A 24,251-nucleotide genomic window follows, 5' to 3' on the forward strand; every position below is an offset into this window, starting at 1 on the left:
ACAAAGGGGACAAAGTGGGGCAGGATGGGCGATTCTGTCACGATGACGGGGGCTGAGGGGCGGAGCTGTGCCCTGCCCCACTTCCACTTCAAAGAGCTAGCCACTAGCACACAAAAAATGCAAATTTACGCCGCCTTTTGTCAACCTCGACAGTTTGGAGTTTGGACAGGGGAAGGGTAGAACTTTCCAGAACCAGAAGTGGGAGTAAGACAGGATATCATCCACACACACAAAGGTTGGCATCCGGTATACCTATTGGATCCCCAGAAGCACTCTTTAGTACACTTCTGAACCTATAGAAGATTCAGAAAAAGGACTACCCTGCTGCCTGTAGGATTTCCCATGACGCACTGCTACTGAAATGACTGCCTAGCTACCCTCCTTTCTGAAGGAAAAGGACTGGACCTGCTCCTTGAACCTTGGACCACAAAAAAGATTCCAAGAGCTAGTTGGCTGGTCTCCTTTGTGAGCTACAGGGACATAACCTGAGGCCTTGATCCTTGCTGTTAGCCTCTGCTGGAGTGATTCCTAGTCCCCCTCCAGGTCCTGGACCCTTGGTGTGGGAGTGGCTTAATCCTACCAGAATCCAAAATCAAAAAAACTGCTCTGAGAACCAACAGGAGACCTTGACCTACCTGCCAACTGATCCACTGAAGGTGTATCTCCAGTGGCATAGACATTGCTGCAGCTCCCACTATGTTGTCCTCCGCATCAACAAATCCTTTTCAGCGTGACCTCCAGACGAAAGTGTCCAGCCTTGTGGAGCCCTCTTCAGCTACAGCCTGCATGCTCATCCCACTGGGTGAATTAAGGCTTTAGAAAAACTGCTAAGTCCAAAGGTACAAATCTTTACCATTATTGATGACCACCAGCACCCCATTGACAACCTTCTCCTCAGCCTGAAAATCCAGATTTTCTCATGATTATTGACGACTTCGTCTGGACTTTGTCCAGTGGCTCCGCGTCGTCAACAATCTCTCGGCTACAGCCTGTTGCCTTGCCCTCCTGAGACTCTTCCTCTGCAGGACGTTTTCTTGAAATTTGTTCTAAATCCGAAGTTAATCCGATACCGGGCCCAATTCACTCCTTGTATCCAAACTATGCTTCAGGGTGGTTGGCCTAAACATTTGCTTCTTGGTTAATTGGCTGCTGTCACAAATTTGTTCTTTGATAGTATGGGTACTGTAGGGGATTGATGTATTGGATTTTATGTTAAAATTGACGAATACCACTGATTACTGTTTACAAATGGAAATTGTGTTTTTGGTTTACATTTTTTCAAAAGATTTATTATTAGATTGAATTATTGGTTACATTCATGAATAACTTTCTGTTTTAGCCGGTTACAATGGAAATTACTTTCTTGTATTGACCAGTTACAATATGGGGATACTTAACTGAAAATTTGATTACTGTTGATCACTTTCACAGATTATTGGTAACAAAAGGGGATTCATTCCCATGATTACATATTACTGTTGAGGATAATGTTTCTGGAACACAGATTATAGTGGGGTATTACTTTTATACATTAATGACTATTGAAGGACTTCTTCTGCCCTTTGATCGCCCTGTAGACAGTAAACCTTATCCATAGTGGCTCCGGTTCTTCCTTTCCTACACATTCTCAGGCAGCATCTGTAGCCCTCCATACTCCACCCAAAGAACTTTTGGAGAATAGAACCTCTGTGCCTCACACTCTTCGCTGGGCTTGTGGTAGATATACCTTGCTCCCAGTACCTCAGCTTTCCCTCTTAATTCCAACGCCAACTCTAGATGAAGAGCCCACTCAATACTTCAAACTTTATGCCATCCATGGAGACTGGTATAGGATAGACCCTACTCTTGGTAACCCAAGCTCTTTCTACCCTATCCGAGGGCACCAACCCACCTACAGCATCTTTTCACCGAAGGGCTTGTGGAGGACAGAGCTTAACTGAGACGTTTTACAACCTCATGCAAGGGCATTGTGGAGGACAGATTCTATCTTCGCGCCTCCAGCTCTTCCTCGATCCTAGCGCCTTGTAAAAAACCCAACACAGGCTCACACCTCAAGACTCACCTTCTTAAGCACCTCATTAATTTCTGCTTCCACATGGGTCTTCTGCTGAAAGACCATACAGGAGAGCAGAGACACAATCTCTTCAGGACGTAGTTCAGACAGCACGTTCTCAAATACCATCTCAGTCACAAGGAGCTCATGGCTGCTGATCTCGCAGGCTACACGGCCCTTCAGCTGCACTGCACCGCCCTGGTCAATGTAGTTGAGGGCTTTAAGGACCTAAGTGGGACAAGAGGTTAGAAGGAAAATGATTACAAAGATCCAAGGAAAAAGATGTAAATATGCAAGGAAATCAATGGGCAATGAAGGAGAGTTGTGGAAACAATTTTAATGATGAACGGTCTATAAGAAAAGGCTATCCAATACTCCAGCAGGTCTTTTTGAAAGGCTAGGCTGGTTAGGGCAACTCATGTTACTGGAAAAGACAAAAACCAGAACGAAAGCCATGGATTTATAATCTGATCTTGTTTGGTGTCATTGCAACAGTGTTGTTCAATTGGTGCATTCAGGTTCCTTCAAAAGCTTTGAATTGCATGTACTCTGTCTATATATTACATGCTACAACAGCCTTGAAGCTTCGTAGCACTGTAAAACCAAGTGCTTATAAAATCCCAACTCAATGGTCCCCATTTTTTTTATCAACCTTGAAGAGATAGCTCTGTTGGTATTTGAAAAGTGATCTCCACATTTCACTCAGTCAGTAAAAAGAATAATTCATAAAATGTCATCAACAACTTGAATGTGGAAAGCTGTGTATTGCTTTTATGGAGGTGTGGTATGCGGAGCAAAATGTTGCAAATATATTGGCGTCTGAGTGGAGACAGTTATGATGGAGAGGAAAAAGTTATTTACCTGTAACTATAGTTACCCACCATCTATAGAAATCATACCTTCATATGCTTTGGACTATTTGATGTTGTCGGAATGCGAATCTTGGGTACATTCAAAACTGCAGTCTTAAAAACATGCAAGAAATATCGACTTCATTGTGTGTGTCCAGAAGCCGGCCATGGAAGAGGGGGAGGAGGAAGGATCTGTAAACTTCATTGGGATACGGGTAAGGTAAGCATTCCCCATATAATAACTTAAAATTGGAGGGAAAAGGTGTGTCTTTTGTTTAAATAGCAGTAGTTTGTAATATTAAACAGTTCTACACCTACGTTCCTCTTCATTAGCTTGCCGACTGCTTTCACGTATCCAAACTATACATTTTAATTACCCAACTGCGCAGACTGAAACACCTGCATGATGTGCTCTCTGCTTTTTAGGCAACATGGAGTGTGGAGCCAAGAAGAAAAGTGATGTGAAAGTAAGTGAGAAGGCTTAAAGACAATGAGAGGGAAGATGGGGAGCAGAAGAACAGACAAGTCAAGCAGAGCTTGACAACTGTTTACCCACTGTTTCCCATTTGAGAACATAATTTCTTACAAGAACAACAGTCAAGAATTCTAGGTTCTCTGCCACTAATGAAAGAAGTACATTGAGCTCACATTGTGCACACTTTAATGCAACTCCATTTTCAATGTTAACGGAGAAAGCTGGATGAGCAGTCTGGGATTTCCGTAGCTCTCTATCCGGGCTAACATATCTATTTGACTTCTCTCCCCACCCATAGCACCAGAGCCAGCCCTCCTCACCATGGAGGAGTTTCAAATGTTCCGGCTAGGTAAAGTGGAGAACGGGGTCCCCAAGGAGACCCCTGCTGCCATTTTTCCAGCCAGCAGAAGGACATGATGGCAGGTATCAACAACTAGAAGGGCTTCAGTATCCTGGAGAGATGCCTAACTCCTTGACTCTCCATCTTCACACCCTTCCTCCTTATCCTAAGATCCTTTGATCCCTTCGCATTCCATAATTGATAAACCTTTCTTGTACTACCTACTAGTCCCTTCTCATCTATATCCACTGACCGCACATCTTGCCCCTACCCTTTCAAATAACCTCCTGACCCACTGGTCCACCCTGACCACTGATTCTTACAATCAACTCACCTGCTCCCACATTCCAGTACTCCTCCGCTAATATACCCAGGCCTATTATGCAACCCTTCCTTGTCTTTCATTTCCAGCTCTCTTTCCTCAAGAACACACCTGGCCACCGGCATATAATGCAGTATTTCTTACTCAGATTATTTATTTCTTCTGCTTCCTATAAAAGTTCCTTCCAAGTTGTTAGAGAGTGTCTTCCACAACCGCAATGGGACTACATGTGCCTCCCACAAAATCCGACCCAAGCCAGCATGCTACAAACTCAGTAAAAGACATTGTAATTTCAATGCCAATAGCTCAAAATCCAGCAAATGCAAGACCAATTTACATTGCAAATTCTTGTTTTTTATGGACTGGGTATCTTGGCAACGATATGCGAATAAAGCATGCATTGAGTATAGCACTGGCACTCAGCATGGAGTGCAGCAGCCACCATCAATTCTCTCTTTAGAGTGAGCTACAACTCTTTGTGGCCTTATGTTTGTTTTATTTAAATAGTGATCTATAGCAATGAAGGTCAACATTAATCTTGAAAGACTGTGCTCTGAAGACCTTGTTGTTACCTTTACCCTGGCAGTAGGTTACAAAAAACAGGTCTGACTTGTCTCTCCAGGTGCAGTCACAACGTTCTCACAGTCCAGGATATGCAATGGTAATTAAGCAAGTGAGGTAACAGACTGATTTGCATAAAACACCTAAGGAACTTTAGGCATCCCTAACTAAGCAGAAATTGTTCCCGTATTGGACACCGCTTGCTTTACCCCAACGGTTGAAGTTATTGTCATACAAATGCTGTTCTGTAGGAAAAGGAAAGCTTTACAGATAGACTCGGAAGGATGGCTTAACATCTCCAAAAAGATTGTATTGTATTGTAATTGCATTTATATAGCGCTTACTACTCCTGAAGAGGCATCGGGGCACTTTTCCGGCGAGTAGGAGACTACTCTGGAACCCATAAAGGATTAGAGGTGAATTGGTATAGTGAAATATGAAAGTAATTTGAGTAGTGGATATGTTAGTCAGTTATTTGGATTGAGAAGGATAGCGGAGGGATAAAAAAGGGAAAAAGATTTACATTTATATAGCGCTTGCTACCCCTAATGGGGTGTTAAAGCGTTTTTTTCAGCGAGTAGCATGCAACTCCGGAACCTGCAAAGGATTAGTGGTGAATTTGGGTGGTTGGTAAGGTAGTCAGTTATTTGGATTAAGAAGGATAGCGGATGGATAGAAGAGGGCAACATATTTTCATTTATTGCAGATTGTAGTTCATTCGCATAGATCTGACCACCAGTTAGAATTTTCCTGAATTAGTCTCTCCTAAATTCTTTTGTGATCCATGTTAAACAAAGGCAATTTGCTTACTTGTTTGCCAAGCTAACAATGTTTCATGCCAGAAGCTCAGACGAGGTCATTCGCAGAGATTAGTTCAGCAGTGTGAGAGAGCTATTGAGGTAAAAGGTTGAGACCCCCTGCATCTACACAGAGTTTCCTAGCTTGGCTACGAGCCTAATCACACTAGGAATAGTCAAACCTACTGCACACAAAATATCTTAATTTTAAGGACGTATACGAAAAACACCTATTGCGATCATCCAATACTTTGTTACTGCTGGCATACATAATGTAAAACCCTTTCTGTTAACGAGAGTTGAAAGGCAATCCATTGCCACTATTGATCCCTTAAAAAACCTCACACTTAATAATATTTATAAGTAATAAGGTAATATCTGTGTTTTACAAGATACAAAAGTCAAAAACGTAATACAGAGCATTATAATTTAATAGGATGAAATATCTACTCAGAGGATTTCCCCTAAAGCCATGCTCCGCTATGGCAAAAATCACAAAGTCCTAATCCTATCAAATGCAGCTGTGGTAACTGTATTGTCTGATCCATTTATATTGGACAACAAAGCAAATACATTTTGGACCCTCAGCCCATGAGCTGGGCAGAATGGAAGAGAAGGGAACTAGTCCTTGAACCGGAACTAGACATTTTTCACTTCTGTTGCTTACTGAGAGGAGCATAAAGAAAGTATTATAATGGGTATTTATGTATTCTCAAACACCCCGAAGGATGTCATGCTTCATCATTTGGGCTTTGCTCCTCATCGGGCCGGCGCTGCAATGCCCTAAGGCCTTTTTGTTGAAGATCTTTTGATGAGAAGCCGTTTGGGTGCGTGGGTGTAAGTGGCAGTGAAGTCTAAAGTGACCGGCGGAGACAGGGAGAGGCATGCAAGTGGATCGGCCCTGCTACTATGGGAGAACCTTCCCGAGTGCCCTCACTGATCTCATGAGGTCCTCACTTTAATATTAAGGGAAACGCTACTCCCTTCAACAGAACTAGCGGCACTGATCAGTTCAGGACGCTACTGATACTAAAATTGAATTTCCTTTGGTCCTGAAGAAGCTCTTTGGATCTCCCCCTGAGGCCACATACAGTGCGAAACATGTTGACCGTTATATAAGTCCATTAGGGACATATATCCAGCTACAGAGGGACATAATATCCACTAGAGCAGCACCACACACTTTGTTTTAATAATGACAGAGGGATCACCCTAATAAAGAGTACCCACTCTCCCTCCAGTCAGTTTTTTAACAGACCACTTTCGACATACTAGAGACCAGGAGAGTGGATACAGAATAGGGATGTTCTCAATTTGGTATACATGGGGCACGAGAGGACAGGGCAGTGTGGATAAGCGACAAACAGCTTCTCATCCAGATACTAGAGACCAGGAGCGTGGATACAGAATAGAAATGTCCGTCCCCCCCCTTTGGTATACTGTTGGAGCAGCTGAATGAGATGAGCAGGCTGGATACAAAACAGGAAGCTACCATATTACTATACCAGAGGGAAGGCTGTAAAAGGCATGAGACAGAACAGAGAGCTTATCGGAAAGCTTTTATACACTGATGTACTAGGGGGAGCACCCTAAATGAAGGAGAGGGAAAGAGGAAAGCAGAGATGTACAGGGAGTTCACTTACATTGATCCTCTGCTCATACTCTGGCAGCAGGGTGAGGGACTGGTCTGACAGCAGGTACCGCAGTTGCTCCAGCTCATCTTTGATCTTCATCCGCTCCTGCAGCCGTAGATACTGCAAGAAGAGGAAAGATGTCCCCGCATTTATTAATTTTCTCATAATCGGCTCCAGGGACTTTGCACCTTTTCTGGTCTATCTGGCACATAATCTTGCACAAATCCCTCACTGAACACTGGGGCTAACTGGCACAATACAGGCCACTCACCACAATCAACAGTGGTATCCGTATTCCTTCAGAAACCGCAGTGCTACATTACCTTGCTCGATGACATTGGTGGCATCGCTGTGTGTACACTTGCACTTTGCGGCTAGCACTCAGGAAGCCAACAGCTTTGGCACCTGCACATTGAAATGATTATGCTGGCTCCAGTAACATAAGCAGAACAGGTGCCACAAGACAATCAGCAGTCCAAGCTTCCATCAACCAGAACAGTTGTAGCACACTGCACACTCCCCATACACACAGAATAAGAAGATCGTGGTCAGCAGGAGCAGCATGTAATTCTCAATCACACAGAAAAGGCAAAGCATGTGCCGCAAACAGACACACACAGACAGCATAAACCTTTGCAAGCCCAAGAGTAGGATAAATAAAATCCAACAGAACAATCCACCCGTGAACAACTTTATCCAATCCCAAGCGCACTGTCAATATTGACAGGTCTTTCCTTTCAATCCGCTCTCAATAATCAGTTCATTAATTAAGAAAGTAGAATGAGTCACTTTTGTACATCTGAAGCAAATTTCATAAACTGTGGACCCTGCGCTCTGTCATCTTCAAAAGAATCTGTCATTTTAAGATGGCAATCGTCACCCCCTTACTAAAAATAAACGGTGTCCAATTAATCCAATACTTTTCAATCAATTTCTACTGTACTCTTAAAGTTAATAAAAAAGGGTCATTAACCACAAGCTTCAAGAGTTCCTTGAAACAAACCATCTTCTGTAACTCCTTGAGATGGGATTCAGAAGAAGTTGTGGCAAAAGGTCAATCACTGAGTTTCCCTGGCAAAATATTTTTTTTAGCTTTTTGGCTTAATAGATGTTGGCAAACGTCTTCTGTATGGTTTGGAAAAGCACAGATAAAGCCATGGCTCACAAAGACTCACTGTCTTTATGGGCTGGAGACAAACCAGACCGCAGCATAAGAAGGGTGTTGTGTTGCTCAGCAAGAAGAGAAGAAATCCCCTGACTGAGAGGAAGGCCAGCATGAGTCTCAGCTGACTGAAGATGTTTTAAAAGAGTGAGTTACCAATAAGTCCGAAGGTCTCCCTGCAGTGCAGCTGGTGACAGTAACCCCAAAACGCACAAACATCGCCAGTGTTTAAGTGCTGCAGAGGCACTTTCTAAGAACACACCTGATGAAAGCCTGGAGTGCAATTATCTGCCCTTAGTGACCCCTAGGGAGACACAGATCTCCTGAAATATATTTATTTAAAAAATAAAAATACGTTATTTTAGTCCCTGAAAGATATCTTGGTTGGGGGTAGCTCATTCCAGCTGTTACTCCTCCACTGCAAAACGAATGGGAGACCAATTTGATCCTTCATTGGCCTCACCCTAAAATGAGTCCCACTGGACATTCTACCTGATCCTGTCAACCACTGTTGAATCAGACACCTAGACCTTGTTCGCACCATCTGCTTTACTGTGTGTATTTCACATTTCGCCACATCTGGCTGGGCGGGGCTTCCCTGACACAAGAGGAGAAGTCATTCTAGTAGTTACGAGTTCAGCTTATCCTTTTGAAATATTTCACTCATGGGTAGACTTTGAAACAGTAGATCCTGCCTCTATGCGTTTTACTGCACATAAGCCTGGTTCAATCCTTGCACAACGTATACCATATGATTGATAATATATTTCCATTCTTTTCAAGAACATGGATTATGGTTGGATGAAGGAATATAACATGAACCAGAGCTCATTGGAATAGGAACCTTGATCCTTCCGGGACCCACCTGTCAGATGTTAGCGGGTATACATTGCACCCCTGAGTAAAGAATTTGACTGCAGCTCAGGTACAAGTTATTTATATTGTGATTGTTTATAGATGACCTTGGCATTAGGCAATAGCATTGGAGTCCCTGCAGATGGATGTCCTATGCAGACAATCAATCCGCAGACTATAAATGCAGTAATGGAAGACATGCCAATCAAGAGCAGCATAATTCCATTTTGGATCACTCATTAAACGAATCAATTGCAGGTGGTCTATCCTCATGCAGCACCCCAAGATCACCGTAACACTGACCATGTGTGTTTCTTGGAATGGTACAGTCTGTACAAGATTGTATTACATGGGGGACTATATTTGCTATTATATATACACCCCTGTCCATGGCACATCCTGTTTAGTGGTATTACTGAATGTTCTGAATGAAATACAAAATTACCATGGAGCCTCTCTGGGGGTTGATTTGGGTATGCATTGATTGGAAATACTGTAATTGTCACTACAAAAGTTCTTAATAAAGTTCTGAGGGAGGTAATTTTGTTGGTGATACAGCAGTGTCTGGATGTGGTTCTTTTAAATGAGTGCGAACTATACAAAGCGCAGTAGTGTGAACATTGTGTATTATCAGCAGTGGAGAATATATCTAACCAAGGAAGAGGATTTGCTCAACCTCAATATGGGGACGCCATTCATGATCTGGGAGGCATTGCCAGCTGGGCTTATCCCCCCTGGCGTTCAGTTAGCCTGCCAGATGTTGTATGACCAGGAACATGTCCTGACGTTCCAGCCATGTACAGAGATGCAGAGCCTCTTGACATTGGGTCCACGACAAAACCCTGGCCTGCTTGCTGCAATACCACATGGTGGTGGTGTTGTCCTTGAACATCTGAGCCAGCCTTCTCTTGATGGAAGGAAGAAGGATTTTCAATGTCCAGCAAATCGCTCTCTACTCGAGCAGTTTATGTTGAGCTGATACTCCACTGGAGACCAGAGTCCTCTGATCTCCACCTCTCCCAGATGGCCGCACAACCCAAGAGTTCCGCATCTCCCTTCCCCACACTGTGAGCTCTGTGTGGGGAAGGGAGAGAGGTCTGCCGCAGACCCAATTGCAGCTTGTCAACCACAACTACAGATATATTGCACTTGTGCTCACTGGGACTACAGGTCCTACTGCAGACTCTGCAAATGCCTGCAGGCGTGTTATCAGCAAGATGCAGGGAGCCATGAGGCCCACCAGTCTCAGAGTCAGTCTCACTGAAAACTAGGATAGAGATTGAAACATCGGAAGCGTAGCCAGAATATCCTGGACTCACCGTTCTTGAGAATCGGTTGGAAATGCACTGTGCCCAAAATGGCTTTGATAAAAGGGAGCATTTGAGAGGAGTCAGGTGTGACTTGGGCATGTTGATAGTGAACCCCAGCGAATGCAGGAAGTCCGCCGTAAGCTGAAGGCGGGTGATGACTGCCTGGAGGGAGCCCACCTCCAGTTGTTGAGGTAGAGCAGCATTACCATTCAGTCTCCAGGGTCCAGAGCAGACAGGACCCGTGCCAACGGAAGCATTTTTAATTTCGCCTTTTTCAGGAAGTAGTTAGGAGGGGTGCAAGCCTAGCATAGGGCTCTGTCCTTTTTGGGCACCACAAAGTACCGGGAACAGCAACCTTGACCTATTTATGATGTCAGTACCCTCTCAATGGTTCCTTTGGCCAAAAGAGCCTGCACTTCCTAATGCAGCAGAGAGAGGTGGTCCTCAATCAGCCAGTCTGAGAACGGTGACAGGAGGTGTGGGAATGGATTGGGGTAGGGGGTTTCTGCGAATGGGAGTGTGGAAGCCCACTGAACAATTCAGAGTACCAATTTGTCTAGATGATAAACTGCCATCGGTGTAGGTGGTGCTTGATCCTGCCACTGACCGGTTGTCGATGATTGTGAGAGGGTAAAATAAGGGGGTTTGGAGGCTGCCCATAGTGTTGAACTGGGTAGATCTCTGCCCTTGGGTCCCAGGGGGTTTGTGGGAACCATGTCAGCAGCCACAAAAAGACTAGAAAGCAAGATTAACCTTAGTGGCTGGTCTGCTAGAATTTGCGTAGCACTTAGAGATAGCACAGTGAGGGTTTCAGGGTTATAAATTGTGATGTTACCATTTCCCCTGTTTTCACTGTAATTGAAAAGCTTAGGATCTTTTTATTATCTTCTGTGATGTTACAAATATTATGTGCACTAGATCTCAGCATTTTAAAATAGCTATTTTAAAATAAATAGGTTGAAAGAGATATTATACTTCTAAGGATCTTGAGTGTGGAAAGCATTAGTGAACGATTGCTTGGATCACCACTGCTCCCTGTTACTAACCCAAAATCATGGACACCACCTAATTTGTATACTTGGTGGGGTTCTGTGGGGCTACACAACCTGTCCTTCACATCAGCGCTGGTGCATTGAACATCGTGTCACCAGTTGGTGTGAAAAAAACTTGCAGTGCTTAGCCAAAAATTCAGTTAACACAACATACCCTGTAGAGGATGTTAAACTATATTAATTTGAACCGTGCATTTTGGGAGACCCATTGGAGATATTCAAGGGCTCTAGACCATTCTTTGTCATTAGGGGCGCGTCAGAGCACTGCTTCCCATTTGTCATTGAAGGGTGCTAGTTAGATCCGGGTAGGAGCTTCCAGGGATTTTTACATCCAGGTAATAGGGCAGTACCCAGAACATGATCAAGACCATGGGCAGCACATGTCCAACTGAATCCCAAATGCCCCAAGAGGCATGCGGTGTTCACTGACTGCAGTGCAAGGCTGGTGGAAGAGATAATCCTCTTACCGAAGGTGTCCAGCCACTTGAATATCCTATTCGGTGAAGTGGTAGGGAACACGTCAGGGTTGACTTAGGACGTGGAGGCTTTGACAACTGTACTCCGGGGTAGGGTACTGGTGAGAAAAGCAGAATTACAGAGTGAGACATTGGTGGCAGGCAACCCTTCTGTGTTGGGCTTGGCTCATGCCCTGGGAAGGACATCAGTGAGGGCTTCATTAAAGGGGAGGACAGGTTCGATGGGGGAATCTTCCAGGTTGAAGGACATCTGTCAAGACATTCATCTTGACTGCCACCTAGGACAGTGTAAGGTCCAGGACCTCACCCACCCTCCACACAATGGTGGCAAATGAAGCTCCTTTCTTCATAGCCACTTTAGGAGGACAAACTAGGCCAGTGTCTGGAAAGGAATCTATACCACTGCCATCCACCCGTTCCTCATACAAGTTATCCTCTTGCACGTCGAGCAACGCTGATCTGGCTTCGAATCAGAGTTAGGTATAACAATGGGGTTTGCCACGCATCAGGGTGTCGACTGCGGCACTGGAACGGGCTCCAAAGAAGGTTGCGGTCTCACAATCAGAGCTGATCTGGATCCAGGAACGGATTCAATGGGCCCGACTGGCACAGAGGGTGAACCCTCTTGTAGGAATCCAGTAGGGGAAACTTCCGAACTTGTGGGGCCCCAAAGGCATTCCAGAGGGGTAGGCCTCATAAAACTACTTCAGCTGGGTGGGTGTGAACCTGGACAATTCTAGGAGGAATGGAGCGGACCAAGACTATCGCTTTGCAGCTGACGCATGGGAGCAGGGCCTAGATTCATGGTGTGTGGACAGGCGCAACGATGTTGAAGAGCGCTTTGACTTTTTTTGTGGGGCTTACCCAATAACAACTCTAAGCGTGATAATGGCCGTCGGACCGGTTCCGTAAGCCTGCCAAAGACCTTCCTCACAACCAGGACCTAGAGTGTTGCGGAGTTGATTGGCTTTGGGCGACCTATAGCTTCAGGGCGTGTTCCAGAACCTCCTTAGGGTTCAATGCTCAAAAGTCAGAGCAGTGCTTGGCGTCGTTGCTTGGCTTCAGGTACCAGAGGCAAACCAGAAGGCTTGTCACAAACATCTCTCTGTGACAGGATACACAGAATTTAAACCCCACAGGTTATTTTAGGGAATATCCCTGAAGACACCAGGAGCTTAATATCAAAAGAATTTTGACAAAAGGTTATAAAAGAAGTCAATAAAATAGACTGAGGTACCTCTCTACGGATCTGCGCTATTGGTGTGGAAAGACAGCAAATGATGCTGGGGTGGTGCCTATATAAGAACTGCACACGTAACTTCTGACAAGGACTCGATCGATTCCACATATTGATGCACAGAAGTACTGCTCAAGAATTTTCCCGATCTGATGCCTGGGGCAGATTTTAAGATAAGGAATCTGCAGCTTGAAGTCTCTATCAAATGGGAAGCAGGCAGGGAACATTTTTGAATTGTGATACCAGTACAGTCTCAGTCAGTGACCTGGAGATCACAAGAACTGCAGTATGGGAAATCTGATTTAATTGGCATAGGAGTTCCGTAGGAGAAGATAGAGGTGAAAGGATCCTACAGTGATCCTAAAAGAAAAATGAAGATGCAAAAATAGTTTTATCACGAGAAGATTTGTATTATCCTTTCTCGATGTGGAGAAAAGTGAACTGGTGCAAAGGGAACGGAATCATCATTGGTGCACCACCCTATATACAACCCTCACCTTCACTTAAAATGCTAATGCTTGTGCTCTGGTATTAGACATTAATACCAGTATCCAATGCACAGGAATGGAAGGGCTTGAACATAAGAGTATACTACAATGCTGGTCAAGAGCTGCCCCTCTACATCGTATCCTAGATGATGGTTAAGAATGTCTTACTTTACTTTGGCCTCCACAGGAGCTTGTCATGCTTTGTCAGGATGAAAGAAAGATGTTCTGTAAGGCTCACCTATTTAATTAACTTTCAATGTAATAAACACTATCAGAAGCTGCAAAGTGCAGATTTTTGCTTGGATCAGCTGATGGAAAAATAACCATTTCACCAAAGCATACTTACATAGTTTAATATTCAAAGTGTACCATGCTAGTTATTTTTTTGTTGGACTAAAGCTAAAACCTCTACGATTGATTAAATGTTATGTGGCGCAATTTCATGCATAGTTCAGATCAGAAATAAGTTCACACTTCCAGGTGGGCCTCGGACAGCAGATTTCATGATACATTTTTGTACGCCCCATGCAGGTCTGAGCCCACAAACTGCTGTTCTAACTAGTGGACAGACTGCCTCACCCAATGGGTCAGTGCCACAGTGCACTGATCAAAAGTAATAGGAATCTGATTCCGTAAAAAGGCTTTTTCCCTTGCTGGCCCGAGTAGGCAAGTGCTGTAGCAACAAATGATGGACAGGATGCTGAATAAATCAAACATTCTCCCTCAGTGAAAACATCTGGGTTAAATCCATCGTTCTTTTGCTTACCATGCCACCCCAGTTTGGACCCAACCATACGCAAATCAGCCTTACCCCTGTTCCTCATGGGAACAGTCAAGCCCAAGCTGCCAAGCCGGGTCTTCCCTGGACCAAAAATAAGCATCCTGGGAACAGGCAGGCAGACACAGAAACAGACAGACAGACACACCCACACGGAAATAGATAAACGTACACACATTCGTGTTTACCCTGCAAAAAATCCTACCTGGGAGGAAAATCGAGGGCTGTGGACGCAGGTGAAAGTGCGAAGAGTCTCCTCTAGGTGTCGGCCACGCAGGCAGCCCTCGACCACCTCCATTTCCTTCAATTGCAGGTCATTTATGGCATCCAAGCATTGCAGCCCATCGGGGTTTGATTCTGCGAAACGTAGGAGTTCCTGCGTGGCTGTGGTCACTGAAGGACCAGGAGGATCATTTCTGAAATGTATATGAAGAAAACTTTACCACTTTCACCACAAAGCACAAAAGTGGTGAGATAAAGGAAGAGAAAAGTAAAGAAGGACCTATATCTCTACCTTGTTGCTCCCACCTGAACTTTACATTCAAGTTCAGCAAACCAGCTGTCTGAGTCGGCAAAAAATATGGGGAGTTTACCCTGTACCTGTAACAATGAAGTACGTCAGCGGATAGGAGCTACGCAGAATTGTAAGGCACTTCCCTTTTGTTTGACTTCGCCTGTGTCTCATCTCTATGGTCATTATCACACGCTAGCTCCACAATTATGCACAATTTTACACCTGTTTAAATGCACTTAGTAGTAAGCAGCAAAAGAGTACTTCATAAGGACACCAGAAGTCATAATTTCAAACAAATGTATTGCTTACATTCTGACTGAATGCATTGTAAAAGAAGTGTCATTTATGTATGACCATATGTGGCAGTAATTTTCACATTGGTGGCATCATAGTGAATACCTCCGAGGATTGTGAATGCTCAGTAGTTTAGAAGAAAATGAAAATCACAGAGGAACATGAAACAAGAGAACACCTCTAGATATATTTTGTAAGTAAAACTAGCTTTATCTAATGTAACCACTGTGGGGGAGCAAACCTATGGATGTATTTATGGACCATCAGAGGCAGACCGGATTGGTTGTATTGATTTGAGTTGAAGGCTGATTAAAAAGAAGGGAGGGAGAAGAGCCCACAATACTCTGTCCCTCTGCTCCCCATCAATCACTTTCAGCTACACAGGTAAGGATGGATATGTAAATGTAATGTAATGTAAATTGATACTTGTATAGCGCACTACTCACCCGCAAGGGTCTCAAGGTGCTTGTTCGAATACCGCTGTGGAACCCATCCTGGCTTTCCCTGTGAGGTGTCCACTCCTGGGCACCCCCAAGGTGGAGGCCAGGCATCCTTAGCGTTGTGGGGGCCGTTGTGGAGATTAAGCAAGCTATTGCCCAGAGTTGCAGAGTGGGACTCCATAATTGGAATAGGCACCGAGGCGAGAATTATCAGGTCCGTGGAATTTTTGAGCCCAAGACCGGGGAATTGAACCCTGGTCCCGGGCTAGACCTCTGCATCAGGGTCTGCTGCTCTAACCATTGAGCCACACTTCTCCACGTAGTGGAATGGTTCCAAGTGGACAAGACCTTTTCTTTTAGACAAGACAAACTGGTCTGCATTCTGAGAGTGATCCCTTCAAGTCATACAAGTCATGCCAGGAATTAACCTTATTTTTGGAAAGGTACTGGAGAATAATATTTTGCTCAGGCGGACATTTAGACAGCATGTCTAGAAGGGCTGGGAAGTTCATCGGTAGAAGAGCATTTGCACCTTTGTTGTGAGCACATATGATTAATAGTACTACTTCAGTGTGGCCGACATTGATGAACTATACATCTGCAGTTACTAATACTTCTTTTACTAATTTGTGCATTTGTACCATGCTCAAAGTAAGATGGCAGAGAGCGTTGTGTAGATACCACACTACTTTGATGGACAGATTCCATGGTTCCAGCCTGCCCTCCCATTTAAACAAAGCGGAGTCAATTAGTATTGGCTGATGTAGCAAAGAGTCACCCACTGTAATGCATTTTGAGGTTTTCAAACATATTTTGAACGTGTGGTGCTCATCAATCATCTTTTCAATCATAGAAATATGTCTGAATCACATTCGGGCAGACTGGAAGTCTTTAGAACATGGCAATAGATGGGTTAATGTTGTCTTTTTTTGTGTCCACCAGAGACTATTCTTGCAGCTGGGTCTGGTTCTTTTGCAGTTTAGCTCATATTTTCAGTCATAATAGTGGAGTTTGGATCATGCAAGGGAGATGATGCCAGGAGGTTCGCTGGTGTAATTACCTCCTACAATAAAGAATGAATCAGTCAATCCCAGTACGGTTGAGGAGCACCCAACAGATTTGTATTCCCAAGTTGAGGATGTTGTGCCTAGTTTTAGTTTAACCTGTGAGATAGTGTTTTTCAACAGTTGCAGATCCACCTCAGTTTAACTGTGATGAACAGAATATCTATTGGGAACTTCTTCCAGCTGTACTGGTGTGCATATCCATTTATTACAATGCCTGGTTTTAGAGCAATAACCATTTTGTTAGTCAATGGTATAAGAAATCCAAGTGATCATATATTAATTCTGTTTGCCTTGTGGTCTCCATTACTACTGTTTTATCAGCAAATGAAATGGAGTCACTCGTACGCCTCTGCCTGGTGTAAAGCAAAGAACGAGTGTGAGGCTGCACAGCACATTTATGTGGGATGTGGCATGTAAAAGAAATCCCACCAGTGAACTAATCTTTAATTCATTTGTCTGTGAGGCGAATAAAGATGTTATGATAGGAGGGCTTAACGGAGAATATACCATCAAGGCAAGGTTATGGTGCTATGTGGGTGAGACAAAGAGCAAGCTGGGGGAGTCATGCACCCAGACACAGGTCAGGGGACATGCAAAGGAATCTGCATTTCAGTACCCATTATCTGCCAAGAACTTCAGGCTAGTATCTACCAGTTAGTCTAGAAAATAAACATCTCTTTAACCAAGATATGGAGGCTTTCAGTGATCAACTACCTAGAAGTAACTCTCTTCCTCATGGACACCAAGATCACAAAATGAAGGCCCAAAAGCAACCAATTCCTAGAGGAAACTGTCTTTGTCACTGAAATTAAGATCACAATATGGAGGTCTTACAGCGATCAGTTCTCTATAAGGGCCTCTCTTTCTTTCTTCAGCAGTGCCGTAGAGGTGCCCAGATCTTTTATGGACCCGGAAACTTTGAACTTTGTCCTACTAATTATGCAATAACAAGTGTTTCTATTTGTGATAGAGTATCTCTGTCGTACATTATGAGGCTACTACAAATCGCAGAGTTTTTGTATACAGTCATAGACCAAGAGGTGACTTGTAATATAGTTTTAACGTAGGAGAGGTGGTATTTTATTCTTCAGAGCATGTATACTTACATTAATAACCCCAGGGGCCACAAAGTTTGGTCTGTAATGTGACGGAGGTCTGCACAAATGCCAGCAGGGTGGCGGTCGGGTTTGGAGGGAATTGACAGAATGGTGGGCATAGGGCAAGCAAGGCATATACATCTAGAGTGAACTGCAAAATGTGAAACCAAACAATTGTGTTTAATCCCAGCTTCTCCACTTATTTAAATTGTGTGATCCTAGGCAAAAAAAATTATTTTACTTCCTTCCTTTTTCCTTATCACATATGAGAATCTCAAAATACATAACTTCATGATGTGTGCTGTACAAAACCCTCTTCTGTGTTTGATTTAATATACCATTATGTTGTTCATGTATAATATAAATCAAGCTGCCCAAAGAGTGAACGTAAGAACTGACTTACCCCTTGGTTCACTATTGGCATTGCTGTCGGCGCAGGTGGAGGGAGAGAATGAACGTTTCTAAATCAACTTACTATAAAAGTTTAATGGTCTTTGAAACTGAATAAAGTCGATTTGATTGATTGAAAGTTTCTTAATTCATGTTTGAAAACTATCACTTTTTAAAGAAATACTTCTCAATACACTGATAAGATCTGATGTACCAAGTTGAAACGATTCTGCATGTTAATGATATACACTTTAACATTTTTGCTGCAAGATGTCTTTAAAAATAAAAATGTTAATACATTTAAGTGGTGCAGGACACCCTATTTACTGCCTTTCTTTAACTCAAATTAACTTTTAAATAAATGTTTGCTTGGTTATATTTAACATCTAGTCCAGTGCTGCTGTTGACCAGGGTGCCACATGTAAAGGTCAGGAGTGCTGCATGTGGCCCCCGGGCCGTACTTCGAGTATCACTGCTTTAGAGCATTGGTTCTTAATCTGTGGCCCAGTCACCCAAGAGGGTCTGTGACTTCTTAGAAAATTAAATATTAACAAATTAATAAAGTGTCCAGAAAAAAAGAAGTAAAATGTACAACTGGAAATTTTAAAACGTAATGTGTAGGATTTTGAAACTAGAGGCACAATAATAAGTTAGTATCATCGCATTGATTGATTTGTGAGAGCAGTGCAAGTGCAAGCCTCGAATAATCCTAAAAATGTTACTAGACCTGCAGGTCTTGTGACTTAAATAATCTACTTGATCTAATTATAATGCTCTTGACCCATAAAGTGGTTTCAAATTATGTGATCCGGGGCGAGTATTTTAATTCATTGAGATGCCATTTTCTTCTTTATCACATATGGGAGAACCTTCAAAAACACCTGTTCAGCATTACTGCTGTACAGAAAGCTCTTTTGTTAGATTTAATAGACTAAACATTTGCTCTATATATAATACAAATCTAGCCACATATAGGATACACATGACCGCTGAGTTGCCACAGTTCATTAATCATATTGTCATCAGTGCGAGGGCAGGAATCGGTCTCAACTTATGTTTAAAAACGGACACTTAATAAATGCAGAACTGAAGCACAAAGGAGCGGCGCACTGTCATATGCAATCAGCGGATTTTACATTGAAATGTTTAAAGAACTTCACACTGACATGTGGTTTCAAAAGTTCAAGTGTACAATGTCTGAAAATCGAGTTTCTGCAAATATTTGTCATTTGCACATTACCAAGTAAAGTGCTCTGATTTGTTTTGCTCCTATGTAAATCTTTGTTTGCATGACACTTCTGAATTACAAAAAAGGTTCTTTCATAACTCCTGATATATTTTGAAATACTTGTACTTTTTATTTACAAGCTGTTTAAATGTTGAGTTAGAAAAAAGAACTGACATTTTACAGCCTTTTGTTACACAATTATTGTCAGATAACTCACTTGACAAAAAGCACTAACTATAATAAGAGAAAGAAAACTAAACACCATTTTCCATGAACAGATAAGCAACAATTAGTAAAAAGACAAACTGACATTTGATCTCTGTCCTTAAACAGCAGCAAATAAGTCAAGACAAAAACAAGATTTAAAGGACTCTTTATAACTCAATAACTTTCTGAACGAACAAAACACCTGTTCCTTCCAGTTTAAGTTAACCCACCAGCAAGGATGAGTAAATGCTAAACATAGTAAAATCTCACTCAACATTTTAAGTGGATACGTGGATTTTTTGAGGCCTGAAGTGGACGAGTAAACGCTAAAAATAGTAAAATCTCATTCGACATTGTAGGTTGGGCGAGTGGAGTTTTCGAGGCCTGAAGTGTATCATGGACGATGAGTGTCTTAGTTGAATTTAGAAATGCTCTAACCTGCCTATTAAAATGTAATCATTATGATGTTTGTCAATTAAAATAAAATATTAAATCATTTGTGTCTTTGTTTCATGACTGCTTGTTTCGGTATCTTTTATGTATGCTTTTTTCGGTACAAATCTTCGAAAATGATTAGGCTGGAGTTCCCTACTAAGTGGGGGTCCCCAGATTTCAATAATGATTCAGTGGGGGTCCCCAGGTTCCAGTAAGTGGGGATCCTCAGAAGTCAAAAGGTTAAGAACCACTGCTTTAGAGTACATGGTCCAACAATATTCTTATATCCTTTGTGTCTTGCTCTTTTGTATGAAAAAAGATAGTGTAACTGCAGGTATGAACAAAAGAATATAAATTAGTATTGCAAATTTAAATGCACCAGAAAGCATTTGCAATTTTCTGAGAAATATCTAAGAATCAACTTATTATAAACCAGATTTAAAAAAAGCTGTAGCTCAGAATGTAAAGAAACACTCACATTCTAATTGTTTTTTAGAAAACCGTCTCTGGTTGCTCAGTCCACTAATTTATCCATTCCAAAACCTTTTAATGGCTTCATGGCTACAGGTTCAAATCCCGGTGGGACTGTTTGGCCTTTCATCCTTATGAGGTTGATAACATGATAGCCACTGAATGGGGAAGCAAGAAGCACCTATTGCTGAGTGTTAAGATGCCCAATGGTGGATATGTCCATTACAAATGCATGTTAAGTTATGTTTCCTCAAATTAACTAGGGCATGCGCAATATAAACATGGCGCCATAAATATCTCCTTTATACTGAGTACTGTTCATTTTAGAAAAGAAGATTACAAAAATGAAAACTCGGTTATAGTTTTTTGGCTGGCTCTGGCAGCAGGCATTATGACCTCACAACTTAAATGTATTAACTTATTCTATTGAGCAGCTACATCGTTTTCATATTACAGGTGACTAGCGACGTTACAACTCACCTGTAATAAATAAATTAGAGCAGGTTGCTAGGCTGCTATTAGACATCTGAGTGTTGTTATTGCACAAAATGCAGTGGTGTATAACCCCGATTTTACAGAGAACCGTGCAATATGGAAACTATTTCATGGTTCCTTGTGAGATAGTAGTTTCAAAAATCGTAAAGACAGCTCCCAAGCCAATCTGCAGAGGTTCACCATTGCTATGGATACTAGGATTATGCCGATGGAAGACTAAATTATGTATCATAGTTATCTAACTTATACAGAAAAAAGCTAAATATGCAGGTCATTTTCTGGAAGTATTATTTTCCTTCATTTGAGCTAGAAACACCATATTTTATAAAATCTGCAAATTATTTGGCGTAAAACACAACTATTGGCCATCACCATTGTGCACGGTTTTGTCAATAATTTTCTTATGAGAGGTAAATAAAGTATTTCAGATCATAGCTGTACAGTGAAGAAAACTGCTTGCAATCTTGCGGTTCTAGTGACATTTACGATATGATGGCACTTTAATCCCAATGGCAATACTGGACCATAATACATGTTACCCGTTAAGTACCTGTGTGTGCTGGCGCCACTTTGTAGTCATTGTTATGTGAGAGTTTCCATAACAAGAGCATTTTGTTTGCTAATAAATTATGCAAAAAAGGAAGTAGGGACCCCTGGGTTTTCCCCATGTTTGAGGTGTCAACAGCATTGGCACTCTTAGAGCCTGTTTCCGATGTGGTTAGGAAGGCCTCCTAACGCATTTGCTCCGTTCAAATCGGAACGGCAACGTGTCTTTCCGACTGACTCAGAAAGGTTTTAGACCGACCGAGTACTATGCGAGTTAGGCGTTAGGAATATCCCAATCCGAACCCGACGGCATTTGGAATGAACGAGCCGTACGGAGCAGAATCGTACGTCTCTACGGGCCACAGTTCCGAATGACCAAGTACGATGCTGGATTTGGACAGCTTTTCCGAATCGTGCTGTCCGACTTGAATCGCAAAAACACAGTTGATGGACAGAATGTAGAACAATGTCATACATTCACCCCAGTACAAGGATCTAGGCCTAAATCCATTGTTTCTTTGCACTCCACACCACCCTGGGTTAGACACTGGCTATATGCAAATCAGCTCTGACCCTGTGCCTCATGGGAACAGTCCAGTCCGAACTACCAAGCCATGTCTTTCCCAGACCGGAATCAAGCATCCAAGGACCGGTTTCTGGCTATCAGCCTTCATTCAGCCTGGATAGCTTGACTCCAGTGGTGTGGAGAGCCTGGGACTCACGTCTGAGCATACCCAGCCCACTCGGGGTGAAAATTGCAAAAAACACAGTTGATGGACAGAATGTAGAACAATGTCATACATTCACCCCAGTACAAGGATCTGGGCCTAAATCCATCGTTTCTTTGCACTCCACACCACCCTGGGTTAGACACTGGCTATATGCAAATCAGCTCTGACCCTGTGCCTCATGGGGACAGTCCAGTCCGAACTACCAAGCCATGTCTTTCCCCGACCGGAATCAAGCATCCAAGGACCGGTTTCTGGCTATCAGCCTTCATTCAGCCTGGATAGCTTGACTCCAGTGGTGTGGAGAGCCTGGGACTCACGTCTGAGCATACCCAGCCCACTCGGGGTGAAAATTGCAAAAAACACAGTTGATGGACAGAATGTAGAACAATGTCATACATTCACCCCAGTACAAGGATCTGGGCCTAAATCCATCGTTTCTTTGCACTCCACACCACCCTGGGTTAGACACTGGCTATATGCAAATCAGCTCTGACCCTGTGCCTCATGGGAACAGTCCAGTCCGAACTACCAAGCCATGTCTTTCCCAGACCGGAATCAAGCATCCAAGGACCGGTTTCTGGCTATCAGCCTTCATTCAGCCTGGATAGCTTGACTCCAGTGGTGTGGAGAGCCAGGGACTCACGTCTGAGCATACCCAGCCCACTCGGGGTGAAAATTGCAAAAAACACAGTTGATGGACAGAATGTAGAACAATGTCATACATTCACCCCAGTACAAGGATCTGGGTCTAAATCCATCGTTTCTTTGCACTCCACACCACCCTGGGTTAGACACTGGCTATATGCAAATCAGCTCTGACCCTGTGCCTCATGGGAACAGTCCAGTCCGAACTACCAAGCCATGTCTTTCCCAGACCGGAATCAAGCATCCAAGGACCGGTTTCTGGCTGTCAGCCTTCATTCAGCCTGGATAGCTTGACTCCAGTGGTGTGGAGAGCCTGGGACTCACGTCTGAGCATACCCAGCCCACTCGGGGTGAAAATTGCAAAAAACACAGTTGATGGACAGAATGTAGAACAATGTCATACATTCACCCCAGTACAAGGATCTGGGCCTAAATCCATCGTTTCTTTGCACTCCACACCACCCTGGGTTAGACACTGGCCATATGCAAATCAGCTCTGACCCTGCGCCTCATGGGAACAGTCCAGTCCGAACTACCAAGCCATGTCTTTCCCAGACCGGAATCAAGCATCCAAGGACCGGTTTCTGGCTATCAGCCTTCATTCAGCCTGGATAGCTTGACTCCAGTGGTGTGGAGAGCCTGGGACTCACGTCTGAGCATACCCAGCCCACTCGGGGTGAAAATTGCAAAAAACACAGTTGATGGACAGAATGTAGAACAATGTCATACATTCACCCCAGTACAAGCAGAATCGGCAGTCGGATTCAGACTTTGGTGGCTGTAGTGGGCCTCCTGCTCCCAGAGCCTTCCCAATAGTGCCCTTGGGGTTACCCATGAGTCCCCCCTTACCAGCCATGCACAGTGTGGCTGGCACCAGTGGTACCCGCCATAGGGTGCCCGATTTTCCCCAGCAACTTTCTTCAGTCGGAGCCTATGCATTCGGTCGGAACGAAGGCTCCCATTGAAGTCAATAGGAGTCCAACCAAATTGTATCTGGAAGCACCCGGATGAATCATACTCTGTTGGTTGGACTCTCCCGATTCGGTCGGAAAGCATTCCCAAAGCCATTTGGTTGGGAAGCTTCGCAAACCACATCAGAATCGGCCCTAAATCTGCTACCTTCAAATGTCTGTTTTCATAAGCATCTTTGCCCTAACTTTACCTACACAGTTGCTATCGCCACTATGTTATATACATATATACACACACACGTATGTATGTAATATATATATAAATATATACACACATACATATATATATATATATATATGTATGTGTGGATGTATATATATATATATAT

General features: G+C 43.2%; 1 protein-coding gene across 1 annotated transcript in view; it reads right to left on the minus strand.

Annotated features, from left to right (window-relative positions):
* The window catches only part of SKIC2 (SKI2 subunit of superkiller complex), a 251,546-nt gene that overhangs the window by 32,857 nt on the left and 194,438 nt on the right, over positions 1-24,251 (minus strand). Inside the window, exons 25-27 of the mRNA XM_078645898.1 lie at positions 14,597-14,807; positions 7,043-7,153; positions 2,063-2,281 (exon numbers count right to left, since the gene is read on the minus strand). Of these exons, the coding sequence (XP_078502024.1) occupies positions 2,063-2,281; positions 7,043-7,153; positions 14,597-14,807 (541 nt within the window). The remainder of the gene's footprint in view (positions 1-2,062; positions 2,282-7,042; positions 7,154-14,596; positions 14,808-24,251) is intronic.

The sequence above is a fragment of the Lissotriton helveticus genome, chromosome 5_1, assembly GCF_964261635.1.
Source record: "Lissotriton helveticus chromosome 5_1, aLisHel1.1, whole genome shotgun sequence".
Lineage (NCBI taxonomy): Eukaryota > Metazoa > Chordata > Amphibia > Caudata > Salamandridae > Lissotriton > Lissotriton helveticus.